General features: G+C 38.7%; 1 protein-coding gene across 1 annotated transcript in view; it reads right to left on the bottom strand.

Annotated features, from left to right (window-relative positions):
* Window positions 1–20249, bottom strand: part of KAT2B (lysine acetyltransferase 2B) — a 40473-nt gene that overhangs the window by 4126 nt on the left and 16098 nt on the right. Inside the window, exons 5-17 of the mRNA XM_058030488.1 lie at window positions 19210–19391; window positions 16696–16887; window positions 14117–14223; window positions 13401–13526; window positions 11833–11969; window positions 9867–10075; window positions 7537–7663; window positions 5225–5335; window positions 4083–4226; window positions 2390–2504; window positions 1589–1625; window positions 1181–1244; window positions 999–1083 (exon numbers count right to left, since the gene is read on the bottom strand). Coding sequence (XP_057886471.1) covers window positions 999–1083; window positions 1181–1244; window positions 1589–1625; window positions 2390–2504; window positions 4083–4226; window positions 5225–5335; window positions 7537–7663; window positions 9867–10075; window positions 11833–11969; window positions 13401–13526; window positions 14117–14223; window positions 16696–16887; window positions 19210–19391 — 1636 coding nt within the window. The remainder of the gene's footprint in view (window positions 1–998; window positions 1084–1180; window positions 1245–1588; window positions 1626–2389; window positions 2505–4082; window positions 4227–5224; window positions 5336–7536; window positions 7664–9866; window positions 10076–11832; window positions 11970–13400; window positions 13527–14116; window positions 14224–16695; window positions 16888–19209; window positions 19392–20249) is intronic.

The raw sequence follows: 20249 nt of genomic DNA, 5'->3' as shown, positions 1-20249 counted from the left end.
CTAAATTGATAGACATGGGCTTGGAGCCCACGCACAAAGCAACATGAACAAATACTTTTATTCTCTGAGAAACAGATAGCTAATAGTCTGCCATGAACCTGTATTTCATTCTCTAATGATATTAAAGGGTTCAGAAACTGAAATCAAAATTATAGAGGTGAGTATTGCACAAATGAGGAAGGAGTGCCAGAATTCAGATTTTAAATCTGATGCAGTACAAATCAAGCATTCTTTTAGAGAATCACTGAATTATCATTGAAATTATGTGTCCCAGAAGTCAAAAGCTGGGTCATAAGAGAAGCAGTCAAAAGAAAAACATTAGCAGTCGTGTACTTCCCTTTGCAAGCAATGCTACACAAAAAATAGCTGTGTTACTTAGAAGTAAAAATAAAGAAATAAATGTAACACCTCAGAAAACTGTGGCAGATCTAAAAGAGAAAGATAAAAGTTAGCTTAAAATTAGTTGCATGAAGCATTTTCCTAAACTTAAATTGGAGCAAAGTATTAAGACTTACTTAGAAAACCCTGTGACCTTTGAACATATTTTCTCTATATGATTTAGAAATCTTAAATCTGTATTTCAAAGCAACTCAAATGCTCAGGTGTTCCTGAAAGTTTGCCTTGCCTTCAGGTTTTTTAACAAATGAGTGGGATCTGCGATGACCAGTTACCACACACAGCAATATATCCCTACAATTCACCTACACCAGCTGAGTCCTGAAAGCTTCCAGCTGACTGCACCATTTAAGAGATTGTTAAGAGTTCTCTAGGGCACACTAAGATTTCAGATAGGTACACCACACATGTTTCACAGAGGTCACAGAGCACTCATCAATTTCAAACAACAGCATCACACTCTTGACACTTCACAGCTGCAAGGTATTCAGCTGCAAGTAACATATATCTTTTACCATAAAACAATCAGATTAAAATTTATCTGCTATGTCTGCAGCTATAATGATTTTTAAACTCTACTTAAAAAATGTTAATGGCATTACCCATGGGAAACCTTATAACTTCATAATATCCAGGAGCTTCTGTTCTCTTCACGGGTTCCATGAAGGGCCAAGCGCTTTGATGGCTCTTTGGTAAAGAAAAAAGTAAGGTATCTAATATGGAAACTAGATATTGGAAATAATTTTAAAATATTTAAAGAAAGTAAACTAGAGCTAGCACTCACCTTGACTTGCTGCAGGATGGTTTTTAACGTGCTGTAAAGTTGATCTGGATCCTTGGACTCCTTACTTGAAGGAAAATATAAATACAAAAAGATTAGTTTGAGTCCTTTATCTTTGTTCCTACAATCTACATCTTACCTAAAAGCAACTCTAAAGTTTCAAGCATTTTATGGAAGAAATAAAATTTAAAACAAGCAAACAAACCCAAACAAAAATCCTCAAAAAAGAACCCCCCTACCCAAACCACACTTGCCCATAATAAAAAATAAAATAAAAAATACCACCAAAAAGCCAGTTGTCGATTATTTGATTTCCAGTGGATGGAAGGAAATACTAAGTGACATTGTTTAAAGACTTTTCTCACAGGAATATCCCAACTGCTTCAACACTTTACTTTGTGTAGCACTTACCCTCTTTCTTTTCCACTTGGTTTCCAGCCAGTCTCTCCTGTACACCAACAACATGAGATATTATATGGGAACTACAGTAGGTCAAAACATTAACTGAATTATTGCAACTCAAAGAAGAAAAGCCATTTCAGCACTACTGCAGTAAAATGGGTTTGTTTTAATAAAAGCTACTCCTAATAAATAACATAACGATCTAGCCCGCAGCTCCATTCAATTTCCTATGTGATTCTTCCACCAGACTGCTGAAAAGATTCTACAATATTTCTGTATGAAACACATTTCTTTTCAATAATTCAATACATACTTTACTGCAACCCACCCCTCGAAAGAATAATCGTGACAAAGTTATCCAATCTGATTCCCCAGGGACAATGAATAAATTGCAGAAAAGCATAGCCAAAAAAATGTCCCCCAAAATATGATACTTAATTATTTTAAATTCTGTTTTGTCCTGTACGTTCATGCCTAGCACAGAAATCATTGTTGTTTGGGAGTACAGTGCATTAAAATGGTGCCAGAGGGAAAATGCTGCCTATACTGTGATACAAATCAAAGAGGGATCACATGTAAGTAAAATTATACGCACATACATAAAAGAGGATCAGCCTGGGATGCCTTGGGGAAATCTCAAAGACAGCAGTTGTAATGGAAATACAATAATCTTCACAGAAATCAAATCAGCAGACCAAAACAATTACATTCTAATAAAAAAGAACTATGTGGCTACATTAGTATTTCTAGTCTTGGACCTTTCTTGGGCTATTCTGCTTCTGTTCTACATTAAAAGAGTTTGATACATACTAATGCCAGGAATGCTCTCTATAGGAATCTGCCGTACTCCATCTTTGAAGCAAGAAAGGCCAGGATAAACTTTTCGGATTTGAGCTTGCTTCCTTTCTATGAGCTTTTTAATGATCTGTAATAAAGCAGCAGAGAAAACAAAAAATAATTTATTTGGTCTAAAGTCACCCAGAAGATTAATGCAAAGCTGTGGTGAACAGAAACATTCGCACATCCTAACTTTGCAGTCCTTTTCCATGAAGCTGAAAATGGGGCTGAGCTACCTGAGCAAACACTGATCCTGCAAATGAAGCTACTGAGTCTCTCAGCTATTTTGGCACAAATCTAGAAAGAAAGGAGTCATTGCTGGCTCTATTGATCACAAGCTGCACAGCTCTTGGGAAGACAGGAGCAGAGGTAGAGAAGGAAATTTTCTGGAAAAAGGTTTGAGAACTGGCTGTAAAATTTTAACAACTGCAACTTCTGAAATGCTTCAGCACAGCTGGTCAAAAAATTCAAGGCACATAGTGAATGCATGTATTTTTATGTACATACATATTCATATTCCAATATTTTAGAAATTAGAAACCCATTCACTTCAAAATCTCCATATATATATCTGTAGGAGTTGCTTATGTATCAATCAAAGATACTCTCATCAAAGATTTTCTCTGGAGGATGTCAGAATGATTGACTCTTCAGAACCAAAATTCTACTCTCTTGCAAATGCTAGGGAAAGGCTTTTCCCACTCCAGGGTAAACTCTGTTTTACTTTGCAACCTTATTACCTCAAATTCTAAGCAATTTGCTTTGGTGCTCTTGATACCCACTTAGATACTTATTTAAGCTTTGTGTGTCCTGGATATGTGACTTTCAAAACTTTGTAACTTGGAGTAAACAAATGCACAGCCATGCACACTGCCAGTCTGACAGAATAATTTCTTTGGAAATAATAAAAATGGACATATTTTTATTTTTAAGGACCTTCACTCCCTCATACAGAGTATTTCCTCTCAAAAGAAGAGGAAAAAGTTAAATTCAGACTTTTTTTTACCAAAATTAAAAAGTCAGGTTTGAACAATCTTGAAAGAACAAATTATAAATACTATTTCTTTAAAAACCAAGGGAAGTATTTAAAAACAAGCGGGAATGTCATAATTATTTCGCTAATAAACTGCTTTATTATGTAGAATATTATTAAGGACTAAATAAAAAACAACCCACATAAAATCCAAAGAGGGACAGACTGGAAATTAAGACAGTCCACCCTTGATTTATATATTTTTAAAATGGCAGAAAAAAAAGAATCCTCTTTCTTTCAAGTAAAACAGGCCATGCAACACAAACACTCCATTTAAATGTCACTCTAATGAACACTACTGATACGGGAGGGAAGGAACTGACAAAGTCATTACAAAAAATCAATCTCACAAGATTTTGCTTAGTTAACTACCACAAAATTGAACTGTGAATTACTCCTGAAAATACCAGTACTTTAACCGTCTTGCTCTTGTTTAGTCAGCAAGTTAGAATTTCATGCTTCAACTACAAAATTTTGGCACTGGGACTTGAATGAAGGGATTATTCTAACTAATAAAAGTATGTACTCAAATTTAAGCACCAAAGCAAAGAAGAGAGCTAGCCTGGCACCCACTGAACTGTTTCTAAACATCTGAATAGAGAGTAACATTCAACATTTCATTTCAACCTTCACCTCTTTTTGCTTTTTGATGATGACAGAAAATTCTGTGTAGGGGATCCTTGGATTTAATTCACATCCCATTAATGTGGCACCCTCATAATCCTTGATGTAGCCAACATACTTTGCTTTTGGTACTTTAATATCTTTGGAGAAACCCTGAAAAAGAAGAAAAAATATAACTTAAATTGTCATTATGCCATTTTTCTTTTATGTTTTTGTTTTAACTGAAATGAATGAGGATTGAGAACCAAATTCATCATAATGTAAAAATACAACAGTGAGCTACATACCATGGTTCAGTGTTGCATGAACCTTCTCATGGGAGGCACTTGATAAAAGAACAGTTAATTGCTAAGAAGGGCAACTGGGGAGATTGTATTCAGTTTGAATGTGTGAAGAGTAGATTGTACCAGTTTTATATGCAGAACCATAGAACTGGCTGGAAGGAACTTGAGGAGGTCATCTAGCCCCATCTCAGTTCAGAACACATCATATCTGGCTGATCAAGGCCATGACCAATCCTGAATATTGTAAAAGGACAGAGATTCCACCACCTCGCTCAGCAACATTTTTCAGTATTTCACCACCCTCAGGACAGGAAAGGAAAAAAACAATTTCTTTCTACCTGGTTGCAATTTCCCATTATTCAGGTAATCTTCACTGCCTAATGCTGTACACCTCTGAAAAAAATCTGACTCCATTTTGCTGACCAGATAGTTGACACCTGTTTATCAAATCTGCTTTACAGAACAGACATTGCCATCTTTCCTGAATTTGAACCTCATGCTTTAGATCAGGAATGTAAGTGCAGATCAGCTGTAAGTGCAGGTCAGGTAAGTTTTCATCTATCACAGGTATGCCTAGTCCTTCTTTATACTTCTTATAGGATCAGTGAATGAACTGACATTTTACTAGTTTTTAGACTAGACAAATTATAGACTATACCATATACTTATGTTCAGATGATTCTAGCAAAGTAAAATGTATTAGAAGCCAAAAACATTACATGAGATGAGCACATTTTATAGATAAAAAATACACATGTAAAATTGCACTATATATTTTATCCAATTACTTTGTCATGCCTAGTTATTTAGTCAACCCTACTAGATATAAAACTTCTTGCACAAAGTAATTTCTTGCATTGAACCTACTTGTTTTTTGAAGTAGCCGATAGCATATTCATCTGCATACGTGAGAAAGTTGAGAATGTTGTGTTTGATGTGGTACTCCTTCAGATGGTTCATCAAGTGAGTCCCATAACCCTGGGTGAAACATAGCAGGAAAAAGCCATGACATATTAGAACCTGCGGACCCTGGGTTATTACACACTGTTTTTCAAAATGCAATCTTTCCTTCAGATCCTCTTTAAAAGACTTTCTCTTAATTAAGTGGGTGTTGCACATTCAAGAGCAAACTCTTTTGAGCCTTGTAGGGGTATCTTTGTGACCCAGCATGGAAGTTGTAATTCAACGTGCCCACCTCTTTTTTTTTTTTTTTGTTCCTCTTTTAAATTAGATATCAACCATTAAAATCACATACTTCACCCATAACAAAACTGCACATACTGTAACAATAGAGCATCCTTTCTGAGCCATATCACTTCAAAACTACAAAGCAGTAACAATACTGAAATTATTCCAGTGTTCTGTGCAGCTGTAGCAAAACAGTCTCTGCCTCAAAGAATTTATTATCTAAGCTTATCATAAGCATAAAAAGGAACAGTGAACAATTACCATAATAAGGAGCAGAAAATTATAGAGTCCACAATCAAATAAACAGCTACACCTTCTGACTGCACATAGGTATGATTTCCATTTAAATTCAGCCCCAAAGTAAACAACAGGTTGCATTTATTCACATTGCCAAGGAAGCTATAGTCATCCCCTTCTGCTGTGATACGAAGAAATGTAAAATAGATAGGTAATCCCATAATAATGTTTTGTTCCTGCAAATGTTTCCATTTTCTCAAAATGCAGACTAACAGGACACTTAGAGAAACATACACAGATTCCTTTTGGGTACTCTGCTCTTCAAAACTGGGAAAATTTTTACTTATGTAAAAAAGCCAGAAAAAATGACTTAGAAAATACAAACTTCTGATTTAATTTACAATTTCATAGACCCAAATATGGCAAGTGCCAGATAGGAAACTAAGCCACATACAGTAATACTTAAAATTATTTTATAACGGAGGACCAAACTACCTAAAAACCAATTCAATTTGTATGGGAAAACAATTCCTATATTTTTTTACTCCAGCCTCAAACTGAATTAAAATAGGAATATATTTTAAGACCTGGCAGGTCACCCATGTGTGAACATTTTTTTTTTTCTCAGTTACCTGTTGACAGGGTCAGCTCAGTCAGAGCAAAAAGCGGGAAGGCAAATTTTCAGAAACACTCAACTGATACAGCAAAGCATCCAGAGGATAAAAGAATAAATAGCGTACTATGCAGCCCTGAGGGCAATCTGATGGGTCAGAATTATCTGCTCTATTATTCTGAAAGCTTATTCCTAGAAAATCACAACACACCTTTGGCAGCCTCACCTGTGCAGTGCAGTTAAGCACAACTTAGGCATATTCTGTAAGGATTTGCATTTGCTAAAACACTCTGAATGCTGACAGGTCATTGCTTAATGTAGGGAAATGCTCCTCTCTAACACCAGAATAAAATTAAATATAACCTGAGTATTAACAGTTGTTACAGACTTTCAATCCCACTGTGTTACTCTTTTGCACCTGGGTGTACAATTTTTGCATGTTAACTGCTATACACTCTGAATTAACCACATCTCAGCTCTTGTTTCTTGAAATTAAAATTATGAAGCTAGAGCACCATCTAAAGGCAGAACAGTGAACCAAATGGTGAGTAGCTGGAAAAGCTGGAGGAATCTCATTAATTCATACTGCTCTGCATCCTTTCAACACAGATGCTAATTCTCAAAATTCTGAGAAAATATTGTGGCCTTAACTCAAAAAAGAGTGTACAGAATTGACCTTGTGCTTATTTTGAGATGCAAAACTACACCTAATTTTTTTATTATATCTCATTTAGATTGAAGTTATGTAATGTCACAAAGTCCTTGAACACAAAGTACGGCCCCACACAAGCAATACATATTTCAGTCAACCACAAGATGTTACACTAGACAGAGACACAACTACTAGGGACAGAGGCATGAAAATTCCAAGAATGGCAGGCCACTATTGCTCTGCTGAGAAAAATTTTATTTAATTAATTAAATGCAGGTAATCCTACTATTACGATGATGATGCTAAATCTGCACATTTTAGTTGGATTTTTGTGTATTGTTTTCAGAATTGCTGTATCTTTCAAAATCTATTTCTGTCTGGCAATTCAGCAGCATATTCAACATGACTAAAAGTATGAGGAGCACATGCAGTGGGTGAATGGGACTCAAATCTATTTAATAAACAGTAGTAATACAGAATTCTTTTTACCTTGACTTGCTCATTGGAAGTCACAGCACAGAAAACAATCTCTGTAAATCCTTGGGAGGGGAACATCCGGAAGCAGATACCACCGATAACACGACCATCTTTTATTAATGCAAGGGTTTTATGTTTCCTGAGCAGACAAAAATAACAATCACTTTAATTCATGTACATAGTACATCAAGTGCCATTAACCTTCCTTTTTCAGAAACTTGATTCACTTCTTTCCATGATGATAATGCAATTCTGTATGCCTCCTAAGTTAGCCATTGTATCTATAGAAGAGTTCTTACTTTAATATCATGCTTTCAATGTACCATAAAGGTGATCATCACAGAGCAATCTCCTGGCCTTGCCAAGTACTCTGAGATACTCAGGTAATGCCCAATAAATAAAAGTTGTATTGCTTTTATTGAATCAATTGCTGATAGTTACACCATTGCACAATTCTCAGGGTGATTTTATCCAGAGTAAATTAGAAGTTAATGGAGTTACAGGAGAGCAAGTCGTTTCTAAGGGATTCCTGTTTCCTTGCATGCAATCTCCATAGTTAACCTATCAGTCTCAAATACAGCTGATGAAGTAAGAGAGAACATTTCTTATTTCTAATCACACACTCCTCCGGGAATCAAGACCAGAATAAATATCCATTTCTGTTGCACTTAGCATGACTGCCAGGAAAGATGCAGCAAGGTGCAATCTCAACTCTTCTGTCAAGGATAAGGAATTTTAGTATAATCCTCAAGGTGTGAAAACAGTGCACCATCCTTTAGATTATTCAATATACAGTATCATATGAATCTTATAAATGATACAGTCAATATATAGATGATGTATTTCGGGGAAAACAGTTGGTGCCAAAAGTGACCCCCTGCCAAAAAGAGTAGTTATATTATATATGCCACCATTGGAAAAGATTTTATACTTATTATATATTCTTTTTTCTTGTACATATTTTAGTGTTGTTTTTTTTTTTACTTGTGGAATGACAGCAGCCATGCAGCAGCTTGAGCTTTTGTAGTGGTTTCACCCTGGCTGGATGCCAGGTGCCCATCAAAGCTGCTCTATCACTCCTCATCTCAGCTGGTCAGGGGGGACAAAATGTAATGAAAAACTCATGAGTTGAGGTAAGAGCAGGGAGAAATAACAACTACCACCACAGGCCAAACAGACTTCACTTGGGGAAATTAGCTGAATTTATTACCAATCAAAATCAGAGTAGGATGACAGAAAGTAAAACAAATCCTAAAACTACCTTTCCCCTCCTCCTTCCTGATTCTCTACTTTCTTCCCCAAGCAGTGCAGGGGAATGGGGTTATGGTCAGTTCACCACATGCTATGTCACAGTTTCCTCCTCAGGCACAGGAGCTCTTCCCCTGCTCCAGTGTGGGGTCCCTCCCCTGGGCTACAGGAACCGCAGTGGCACAGGTCCCTTTCCATAGGGACACAAGTCCTGCCAGCAAAGCTGCTCTAGCAGGTAGTGTGGGCAACTCTCTTCACAGAATCTTCCAGGAGGCTGCTCCAGGGTGGGCTTCCCACAGGGCCACAGCTTTCCTTCAGGCATCCACCTGCTCTGGCACCTTCACAGGCTGCAGAGGGACACGCGCCTCCCCAGGGTGTTCACCGTGGAAGGTTAAACTGGTGGAGCAGTTCATGGAGAACTGCAGCCTGTGGGAAGGACCCAAGCTGGAGAAGTTCATGGAGAGCTGTCTGGCATGGGAGGGACCCCATACTGGAGCAGGGAGAGAGTGTGAGAAGTCCTTCCCTGTGGAGGAAGAAGCAGCAGACACCACAACGGGAACTGACCACGGCCTCCATTCCCCATCCCCCAGCACTGCTTGGGGGAGAAGGCAGAGAATCATGAATGCAGCTGAGTTTGGGAAGAAGGGAGACATGGGGCAAAGATATTTTAAGATGCAGTTTTTATTTTCTCATTATCCTATTCTGATTTGATTTGTAAAAAATCAAAGTATTTTCATCAAGTTGAGTCTATTTTGCCTGTGATAGTTATCAGTGAGTGATCACTCCTTGTCCTTCTATCCAAGAACTTTGTACTTTCTCTCCCCTGTCCAGCTGAGGTGGGGAGCAGTGGAGCAGGTTTTGTGGGAATCTGGCATCCAGCCAATGTCAACCCTCCATCGTTCCACAAGAAGCCACTTATTATTAATACAGCCACGAAGAAGGTAGTTGGGAACAACCCAAACGGATTGAACAGGAGTTATGAGGGCTTGAAAAGATGGCAAAAGCACAGCAGAGGCAGAGCTGCTCTCCAACCCTCCTCTGCTGCAAACAGCACCGGACTCCCTCTGCCTCACAGGCAGTCCAAGGATACCCACGGATCAAAGACCAAGCGGGTGATGTATTCCTTCGGCATCCGAGGCAGCTGATGGGAGAACACGTTCTGCAAACCAACCAGCCACATCATGATCTTCTTGTTGGGCTTCTGGTTCAGGGAGTTGCCGACCACGTGGAACTCAATCACCCCCCTGCGCTCCTCCAGCCTGGCGGCCTCGTCCCGGGCCGAGTGTGCCGAGAGGAAGTTGGTCTGTGCCACACAAACGAGGAACAGAATCACAGTTTTGGGATTTCACATCCTCTGACAGAGCAGCCTTAATGAACAAACAAATAAACCCCACTCTCTGTTTCCAACAGAACTGCCAATGACTGCCTCTGTAACGTAGCTTTGCAGAAGGGACACCATCAAATAAGCCAGATGTAAGTCTGCACTACAGTGTACAAAGACCAATCTGAATTTATATTGATACAGATTAGATAACAACAACAATGGTTATGACTCAAAAAGTTCCAAAATCCCTTGAGGGATAGCACTCATCTAGTTTAAGCCTATGCCACTAAGTTTTCATATTTGCTTTACTCTTAGCCAGCTTGGGCATGACTTGTGGATTCGCCTACACATACTGCAAATCACACATTTTAATGGCAGCACAGGAAAAGTAGGTCTTTTTCATTTTATTAGTGCTTTCCACTATCTCTACCACTACTTTAAGAGCTTAAAAAAATATTTCAATTCCTACAGAATTTGCTGTTACATATCTAGCAATTGCATGTACATATCTAAATGCTGATTAAATTAATATAGAAAATTTATTTAGCTTATTTTTTTCAAGATCATTTTACAATGCCAAAACATCTCTGTATGCACATACTGTTTACTTTTTTGAGCAAAGTTTGGCTGCTGGGTTTCTAGTCACTGCCAGCCCCAACAGCCAGGCTGGCACAGCATTTGTAATATGCAGAGCCATCAGTCACAGTGCATAGTTTGAATAAGAAATGTAGGAGGTTCCAAATCTTCAGCAGCTTCTAGCTAAATCTTGGCAAATGAGCTGCTGGCAAAACATAGCCTGGCAGAGAGAACAGAAGGAGGAAAAGCCAGCCAAGGAAAAAAAAGTGCAATTCTGTGCATGGCACAATTCTGCAATTCTGTTTGTTTTTCTCTTCCAGACAAAAAAAAAAGAGCAACAGGGGAAGACAGAGCAAATAACTGTTTAGATCAGTTCCTGCACCAGAGAGAGGTTTTAACTTTGGATCTTTCATTCTGCTGCAATACTTGAACCCTATTTAACCTTAACAAATCACTTTTTAACCTTAACAAATTTTTTATTTAAAAACTAAAAAAAAATAATTAAGGTTAAAAAAATTTAAGGTTCAACCAGTGGAGCAGTTAATGAAGAACTGCAGCCTATGGGAAGGACCCATGTTGGAGAACTTCACGGAGAACTGTCTGTCATGGGAGGGACCCCATACTGGAGCAGGGAGAGAGTGTGGGAAGTCCTTCCCTGTGGAGGAAGAAGCAGCAAACACCACAATGGGAACTGACCACGGCCTCCATTCCCCATCCCCCAGCACTGCTTGGGGGAGAAGGCAGAGAATCATGAATGCAGCTGAGTTTGGGAAGAAGGGAGGCGTGGGGCAAAGGTATTTTAAGATATAGTTTTTATTTTCTCATTATCCTATTCTGATTTGTAAAAATTTGTTAAGGTTAAAAAAATTTGCCTTTTTTAACCATTCTGTAACAAAAGCACCTTGCAGGACAACCTGAGATCTATGTTCTTACTATTAATAGTTTACACATCTCTTTGCTAACTGTACACAAAGCATTAAAAAAACTGTAGAAGTATTTTTCATGCTAATGATGTATTTTTTGTTCCCCAAATCATACCCTTTCAAAGCCTATTTTTCTTGACAGGACTCTTAGCTTATCACATTCTACCCATGTGGAACATTTACTAAGAACAGACCATTCACAAACAGACCATTTGCAACACCAAGCCTATATCTCACCTCTGGCCCAAGCATTGCTGCAGGATCTGTAATTGTTGACATTACTTCATTGATTAACTCAATGGGGATATCTCCTACAACCCTTGGTCTCTTTGAATCCTCCAGAGAATAGGGTTCATTATTTTTCCTCTTTTCCCCTATGAAACGAAACTCGGACAAATTAGAATGCACCAAAATGTCACAAACAAGCACTATGAAGTCTAGCACATCTGTTATATCCTCTAGTTTATATGACAAGTTTGAGGTTTGGTTTTTTTGGGTTTTTTTTGGGGGGGGCGTTTATCCCTATAGACAAGGAGAAATAAATGAAACCTGGAAAATATTTATCACTTCTCAGTTTTCGCTTTACACTGGGGTATTAGCATGAAGCAGGAAAAATATACCTCTCCTTCCACTACACCTCTGTGAATTCACAGTTAAACCATTTGCTTTTTCTTTTTGCTTCAAAATCCTCTGCATGGAACCTCTGTGCTGCTGTCTTGGAAGGTCAGTGCTCAATTCACAAATTGCAGTGCCTATTTCTTGATAACACAAAATCCCCTTTTAGGATTCACTGGAACTAAATATCCATCACAAAATTCTTTCACCTCTTCTGTAAACCAAGCGGCCCATACAGTCTGATGTGTCATACATATTAAAAAATCCATATAAAATTTCCAAATAAAAATATACCAAGTTAATCGTTAACTGCCCTACTGACTGCTGTGCCACATGTATTATACAACAAAAGAAACTAGTTAAATTCATAGAAGAACAGACCACCAAGGACTAGCAGAGGTACAGCAACAGAGATCCAGCTGCCAGCTCAGGATTATCCCACTCATTATCCTACTCATTCCCACTTCTGAGGGACAAGTAGAGAAATGACCTTAAGGAAAACTGCAGTTTAGGAGCTGCCCTAAGTTTCTCTGTAGTGAACATTGAGACTCAAAGTTCAGTTTGGTTTTGGTTTTTCTCCTTCTTTGAGGACTCACTTTACATAAGCTTGGGATCATCTCTCTGACCTAACAACCTCTCTTGACAGGCTCATTAATCCTGAGATGTTTGAAAAAGGATTTATTAGGAGAATTTATGCATCCACCAACTCTTTTCCTTGAAAGGGTTTTTTTTTTCTTTGACCTAACCTCATTCAGGTTTTAAATTTAACCTAGTTGGTATGTCTGTGTTTTTTTCTTCACTGCTCAAATGTATGCATTTTCAGTACCTTGAAAGATTGAAAAACCCAAATGTGATGGCTCCTTCTACTCCACCATCATTTAAATGAAACCTCTCCTCATGACTTACAATAGATGTACTCCAAAGAAAGTATTTTTCAAAAACCTCTGACACCACCAGACCTGTCCCCATTTTAATTTAATTTAAACAAATCAATTGGTTTTTTTTTGCAAATACAGTTGTGATTGCTGTTAGTTAAACATCACCATAGTGGAGAAAAAGGGATGTCTGTGTAAATCTTTCAGCAAAAACACCTCAAGTTTGCTAATGTAGAGTGAAGGCAAAGGTTAGCATATACTGCAACTACTGATAATATCAACAGAAGTCAAAAGGCAAGGCTCCTTCTCCATTACCTAAGTTTGGGTCAAGGGCAGAAGAAACTTTACAAGCTGGACTCATATTCCCACTGTTGGATTGCTCCAGAGATGAAGGACTTGCACTGTATGCAACAGATCTTGCAACAGGAGGCGGACTGATAACTGCGGTGACATAAAAAACAAACACAGAAAAAATCAGGTCACGGAACCCATCCTGGTGCTCATGGAAAGACTGTCCCAAAGATGGACACCCACCACCCAAAAAGTAACAGTGAACACTGTGCAACAGAGCAATGCCACCAGCTCCCAAGTAGAAACATTAAAGCTTTATCTCACTGTATTTTTCTAAACTGAATTCTACCTAAGGAGGGACTGCTGGACAACAGGGATTGCAAACATCAGGCTTCATCAGTTCACAGTGCTGAGCTGAAGCTAAGAAAACAAACTTCTTTCACATACCTGCCAAGCCTGCTGGCACTTAGCTTCATGAAAAGGTTATTTGTAGGGCTCTATTGAAAAGCTAAATCTCATCATTCAGCTCCATCTATCCTATTTACAGTGCTCTAAGACTGGTTGGAAAAATCAAACTCAAGAAAGGGAGAGTTTCACCAATTAAGAGAATGAAACTATTATTTTAAAAGGTCACAGATTAACATTTCTCTCTCTCTAATATATACATTTAAAAAGCCCCACATTAGTTCTAAATCATGCAGTTTTTTCCTTTGTGTTACCCATCACTAAGTGCAAATTACCTGTCTGGATTCCCAGCTGGCCAGTTCTGGAACTGGACACCATGAAATCCTGATCCCAAATAGGAGAATTCTGGCTGTACACTTCTTCTTCCAGCATAGACAGAAACCTAGGTACAAAACCAGGCAAAATAGCAACTAATGGGATCATTCCAAACAGGTTCTTTTTCAAAATAAGCACTTGCAATGTTTTTAAATTAAAAAACATTACTAAGTCAGCAAGAAAATGCTGTTGGCCAGAGCTATTAAAAAAACCCCATACATGCAAAAATCACACAAGCCAGAGTAGACATGAAGTATCATAATTCAGTAGAATGCTTTCACTTACTAAACCTTACCTCTGATTACATGCAAGTAATCTAATTTGCAAGTGCAGGAAGACAGTTACAAACTACTTTTACAGAACAAAATTCCACCAATGAGAAAGCTATGAGTTGATTGATGTTATACAATGATGGCAAATAAGTCTGGTTTGATAAGTAAGTATTTTGCAGATGCATTTGCTTTCTGCCTTTGACAGAATCCCAGTGTTACTAACAATGCTCTTAGGAAGATATTTTCAATCCTTTAAGTGTCCTACTGTAACTTTCAATTGCATGTTTGTGGTTGCATAACAGTATTTTTAACCTTCCTTTGGTACAGCTACAGAAACAGCACCATGTTAAACCTCTCTTAGCATTATTGAATTCCACAGATCAGACTGTCCAGCACCCTCACCCTCTCAGGGCTAATACACAATTCCCTCCCAGCAGCAAGACAGCTGCTTACCCTACATTGCACAAAAGGGGTTTTCAGACCAGAAGCTGACATGGCACATTGCTGTTGTACACGTTGCTACTCTCTGGAGTCATCTACATGTATAGAAACTGTTCAGGACTGTTGAGCAAAACTTCCTTGAACAGGATGGGGATTTTCAGGATCCAGTCAGACTCTCATACTGTACATACAGGACAGCCATACCTAAGCAATGCACAGAGTTTGCTGCTGTCTGTGCAGCTGATGATGGCTAAAAAAGTTTGTAGCAGTGACCTGACCATCTGTGACAGAGCAGAAGGACAAATTCAACTTTAGCCAAAGCTCCAATTCCAGGAAGCACAGAGGCTCTGCCTTCAGCCCCATTAGCCACTCCTTCCTAGGCATGCACAGACACAAGCCCTGCGTGCTCCTTTTCCCAAAAGGAGACCCAGGGCAGAGGAGAGCCCTGTGCCAATGCCAGGCTCCATCCTCTGAGACACAGGTCCTCTGCAGGGCTCACTCAGAACAGTGCCAGAGGAAAGACAAATGATTCAGATAAGTACGGCCCATGAAAGATTTAAAATGTTATTCATATTCCCACAGATCACCTGCAAACAGTACTTGTCTTTTTTTCCCCCAGCAGAATATCAAAAGGAATTATGGTGGATAATAATGCTTTTTAAATTACTGCAAAAGGCTTTAAAAGGCAGTGGAAACAGGAGCACATGCACACCTGCTTCCTTCACAAATCTGGCTCCTTGCATCAATGGGGTGTCAAGTCCTTTTCTATATCTGTTTCAGGGCCTGTATCCACTCTACCCCAAAGATACTGTACATATTTTTCAAAGTGGTAAAATAAATTATCAATTATAGGAGGACAAATCCCGGCTCTACTCAGCTTAGGAAAGTTCATGTTGTTTTTCATTCCCCTGAGCTCTAACCTATCTTCTGGCACAACACAGTAGCTTGCAGAGATAGCATCAGTGCCACCAGTCTTCTGTAGGTTCAGTTCATTTGTTGTTAGGAGGGACAGGCTTTTAAAGTATGACTTGGAGAACCAACCTACCCTTGTAAAACAAGGATATATTTAAAGTGATACACTATTTTAACAGGAATTCATTACAATGAATGATCCTGTCATCATCACTACCCCTCTTTATCACCAGTAAAAGTGTTTGAAATTAATAACTATCGAAGTTGACCATGTTTCAATACCACTATAGGTAATTATTGCTGTTTTATTGTGAGAGATTGTCATCAACATTCCAGTACTGGAAAAGATACCCAGTATGAAATTTACCAGTTTAGGATTCAATGATGCAGTTTTATACTGACTCTTCTCTAATAACCCCATCTCCTCTGGGGGTGGGGTGACTACTTTGTTCACTATTACAATGTTAAATTAAACTGAAGTTCTTATAAACTCTGTACAACACTGCCGCTTTTTAATGCTCCATCACCAAAGCAGATGCAAGCATGTTTCTGGAGGTCCACTCTTTCCAAGGACTACAGAAAAAGGAAGTAATTGACCTACAATACCTGCTAACAGGCAAACAGTACAATCCCTCAGCAATACCAATAATCCTTTTATTCATATTTTTATAAATTTTCATATATATATATATCCATATATATTCATGTTTTTACTTTCATAAAGTAAACCCTAGGACAAAACAAAGCAAGCAATTTTCTATATAAAATACACTAAGTTATGGCAGTAAAGAAAGCTGCAGTATCTAGTTGCTACTGAATAAAAAGATAAATTATTTTAAGCTGCAGGTAATTTCTCCCTTTCCACAATGAAGTTGCTGGTTAACTTTGAATGCAGGCACACTGTGACCCCTTACTTTGGAAAATGAGTGAGGATTAGTGTTCGTTTTTCTTGAGGAAGCTTGTCCTTTTCCTGCCTGGCCTGCTCCAGCAGCTGTCGTCTCATTACAGTAAAAACAGAGCGAAGCAATGTCCTACCAAACACCTGGGTGGTTTCATACCGAGGTAGACTGTCACAAAACTGAGGGACATTGCAGTAACAAAGCCACCTGTAAAGAAGAAAAAAGCCAGATACTTATCACCACCTAACATAGGACTTAATGCAATAAAACCACTACCCACATCATTTACAGTGCAGCTGAGAGCTATATGAGTGTATAAATCAGTTCCACTACAAGGCTGGACAGAGTTAAGCAGCATTTATATTGCCCAGTTTTTTACAGAAATGACAACCAAGTACTTTTAAGTTTCCATATATTATTTTTCTCTACAGTCTAGTTTACACAAAGTAGTCTTGTTCCAGAGAATAATCATAGATTACAGACAATTCATGGGTATGTCAGGGATTCTCTCCACAGCTCATCCATTCAGCCTCACACTTCTCCTGCCTCTGACTCCAAAGACCCTCAGCACAGCCTGTTTTACCCTCTAAACTTTTACCTTTCCCCACATAGAGGCCAAATGGGTGACACTTTTAACTAACTCCATCCCAATCCAACTGGATTCCTGCCCTGGTCTTTCACCAGTTGGCTTCTTCCCATCATACCCTGCCTTGTTACTCTTTCATTACCAGTATCTCCATCCATAATAAACTTTTCATTGAGGAAAATTACAGCATGTCATGTTTCCCTTCTAGGAAAAGAGATTATGGTACCAAAGAGATAACTCAGGAGTACACTGCCTATGTACATCACAATATCTGTTAATTCTATAAACAAGATTTTGATATCTGTGTAAGTGAACAGTCATTGGAATCTGGAGCTTTAGCAGAATCAGACCACAACCACTATGAAAGCTCCAGCAATGAAAGGAAAATATTAGGAATTGGATGCAAACATACTGTGCTGGATCTTGCACACATTTCCTCATCCAGACCCAAAGTACAGCCTGTCTCGAAATGTTCTCCCAAACTCTTGTGCCTTAATATTTGCAAGTATGTGTTGCAAAAGACTTGTGAGATAGAGCTGTTCACAGACTTCTACTCCCTGTTCTTGGCTGATAAAGCACAGCTCTCAAAACACAAGAATGCATGTGAAACTCTGATGAAGTTTCATTCAAATCCTCGGGTTCTCAAATGAAATTGGAACTGCAAAAAATTCAGGTGTGCCCATGGTGCCCAGCAGCACCCTGAGCAGTGCCTTGGACAACACAGAGGAGACAAGCTCACAATGACAAGTGAGATTTGGTGGGAAGAGCACTTTCGGTCGTGGGGGGACCTTAGGGACTGTGGGTGGGATAGTTTGAGAAAACACAAGTGACAAAATAACTAACAACAAAAAACCACCAACCAGAACCAATTATCTATCAATTCCTAATAAGATTTAACTCCTACCACCCCTGGCTGACCCCACTTATCACAAACAAATGGAGGTCAAACACCCACCAAACGTGGTCTTAGGAGCACCAGAATTACAAGTGTCCTTTATGGTGACAGCACATCTAGGTCAGACGCAGCAGTCTGCTCTGTCACCAGCCAGAGTCTCAACTCACACCAGGTTTGCTGCTGCTCTCCCCATGGAGAGGAGGTGTGTGAGAGGAAAGGCCACCAGGAAAGCAGCCAGAAGGTGGTGCTCACCCTGGGCCAGCAGAGATGTCCGGGGCGTTCCTGAGAGCAGCGTGCTGACAGAGGTTAACTACCTGCTGCCTGACCTGCAGCACCCTGAACTGCTCTCACTGAACTGCTCACTGAAAAAGGCACTGCACTACTCCTGTGAGAAAAAGAAAATAAATAGAGACATGTTTTTTTATCCTAGCTCTTCATCCTCCAGCGACTCAGTTATTCCTTTAAATTCTAACAATGCATTAAATGATCATAACAAGAACTGTAATTTTAAGGAACCTAGTAATGTCTGTTCCCCATTTAGCGTTCGAGCACTTGCAAAATTAGTTTGATTTTTCAACTCCTCTGTGATTTGATTTCAAACAGTGATGCTTTACAATGCTAAATGTTATCTTCTCTCTTTTTCTTTTTTAAGTTGAATAATAAATAGGGAACTTACATGAGGCTCAAATATTAAGACCGACAGCACTTGACAAATACAAACCTTGCAGAGGCATTGTTAGATACAAATGTTCCAGCCTCTACTCCCCATTCTTGGAGTATGGGAACACTTGGGACACTCTCTCCAAGTGTTCCAGCCTCTACTCTGCAAGTAGAGTAAGAGGCTCTAGAGATAAGAGCATATCTCTCAAGACCCAAGGATGCATGTGAAACTGATACAGTCTCACTAAAACCCTTAGGTCGTCATGTTAAATCCACATCTGCAAGAATTCACAAGGTCCATCTATGGCATAAAGATACTGATGTACTCCTGAATTTTGAACATGCCCTGTTTGTAAGGAAGTCACCCAACAAGCAGAAGCAGCATTACCTGGTATAATTCACTTTATACCCCGCAATATCATCATTGGGTGATCTCAGTCTTCGCTGAGAAGGTGTCTCCAGGTGCCAGTAGTTAATGCGGTTCAGAAACATCTTAGCCAGTTCCACTATTGTTTGCCTTTCCTTCGAGGGTAAGTGGCTAAATTTGTACTGCACAAAATTATTCACACCCTTAAAAAGTAAAAAAAAAAAAAATCTGTTTAATAATTTAGCCATAAATTTTACAGAAGTAGCCTCAAACATTCCTCACTTTATGTTTATCATGAACTTGCATTGCATGGGAAAGAAAAGAAATATTGGAGACCATGAGCTCCTTGCTCAGCTACTCATGCAGATGCCACAGGCTGGTACCTGTGTACACAGCAGGAGGTACATCCAGGTATTTTTAACCTGCCCTCAGCAGCTGATGGAAAGGAAAAGAAGAAATTCCTTTTTTCCTTCCTTCTCAAAGTCAAGGAACAGAGAAAGCTCTGGTAGGCTTTAATCCATACATAAATCAACTATCACCCTCAAAACTCACCAGCTACTTTTCAATAATAGATTAGGGCTTATGAAATTCTACTTAAGTTTAGGTCTACAAACCACATTATTTCTTCAAGAAGTCTTAATACCTCACAATCATGTCTCCTCATTGCACTTTGGACACTGTCCAGTTTGAAGAAAAATCTACTGAACATGATTAAAATGGGTGACTAAAAGCGCTGCAACACATATATTTTATAAGCCCATTATAATACTGGGGCTTAGCAAATAATTTTGTTTGACTGAGTGGCTGAGCTGCCAAAAACAGAATTGAAAATATTGGTCTTTTTAATAGCAAAAATTATTTCAAAGTAAGATGTAATAAGAACTATCCTTTAATACCTATGCTTTATTTTCTTAAGCAACTTGAACATTATGACGAAATTGACAAAAAATTGCATTGTACAAAACCTTTTAATAGTGTATTTTAAGGATTAGGAGTCATGGGGGATTACATACACATTTTTTGTTTATAGTCAAACTAAAGGAGAAATTAGAGTGAAGACT

Source organism: Melospiza georgiana, chromosome 1, assembly GCF_028018845.1.
Source record: "Melospiza georgiana isolate bMelGeo1 chromosome 1, bMelGeo1.pri, whole genome shotgun sequence".
NCBI classification, from domain to species: Eukaryota; Metazoa; Chordata; class Aves; order Passeriformes; family Passerellidae; genus Melospiza; species Melospiza georgiana.
This window is presented reverse-complemented; position numbering and strand designations above follow the sequence as displayed.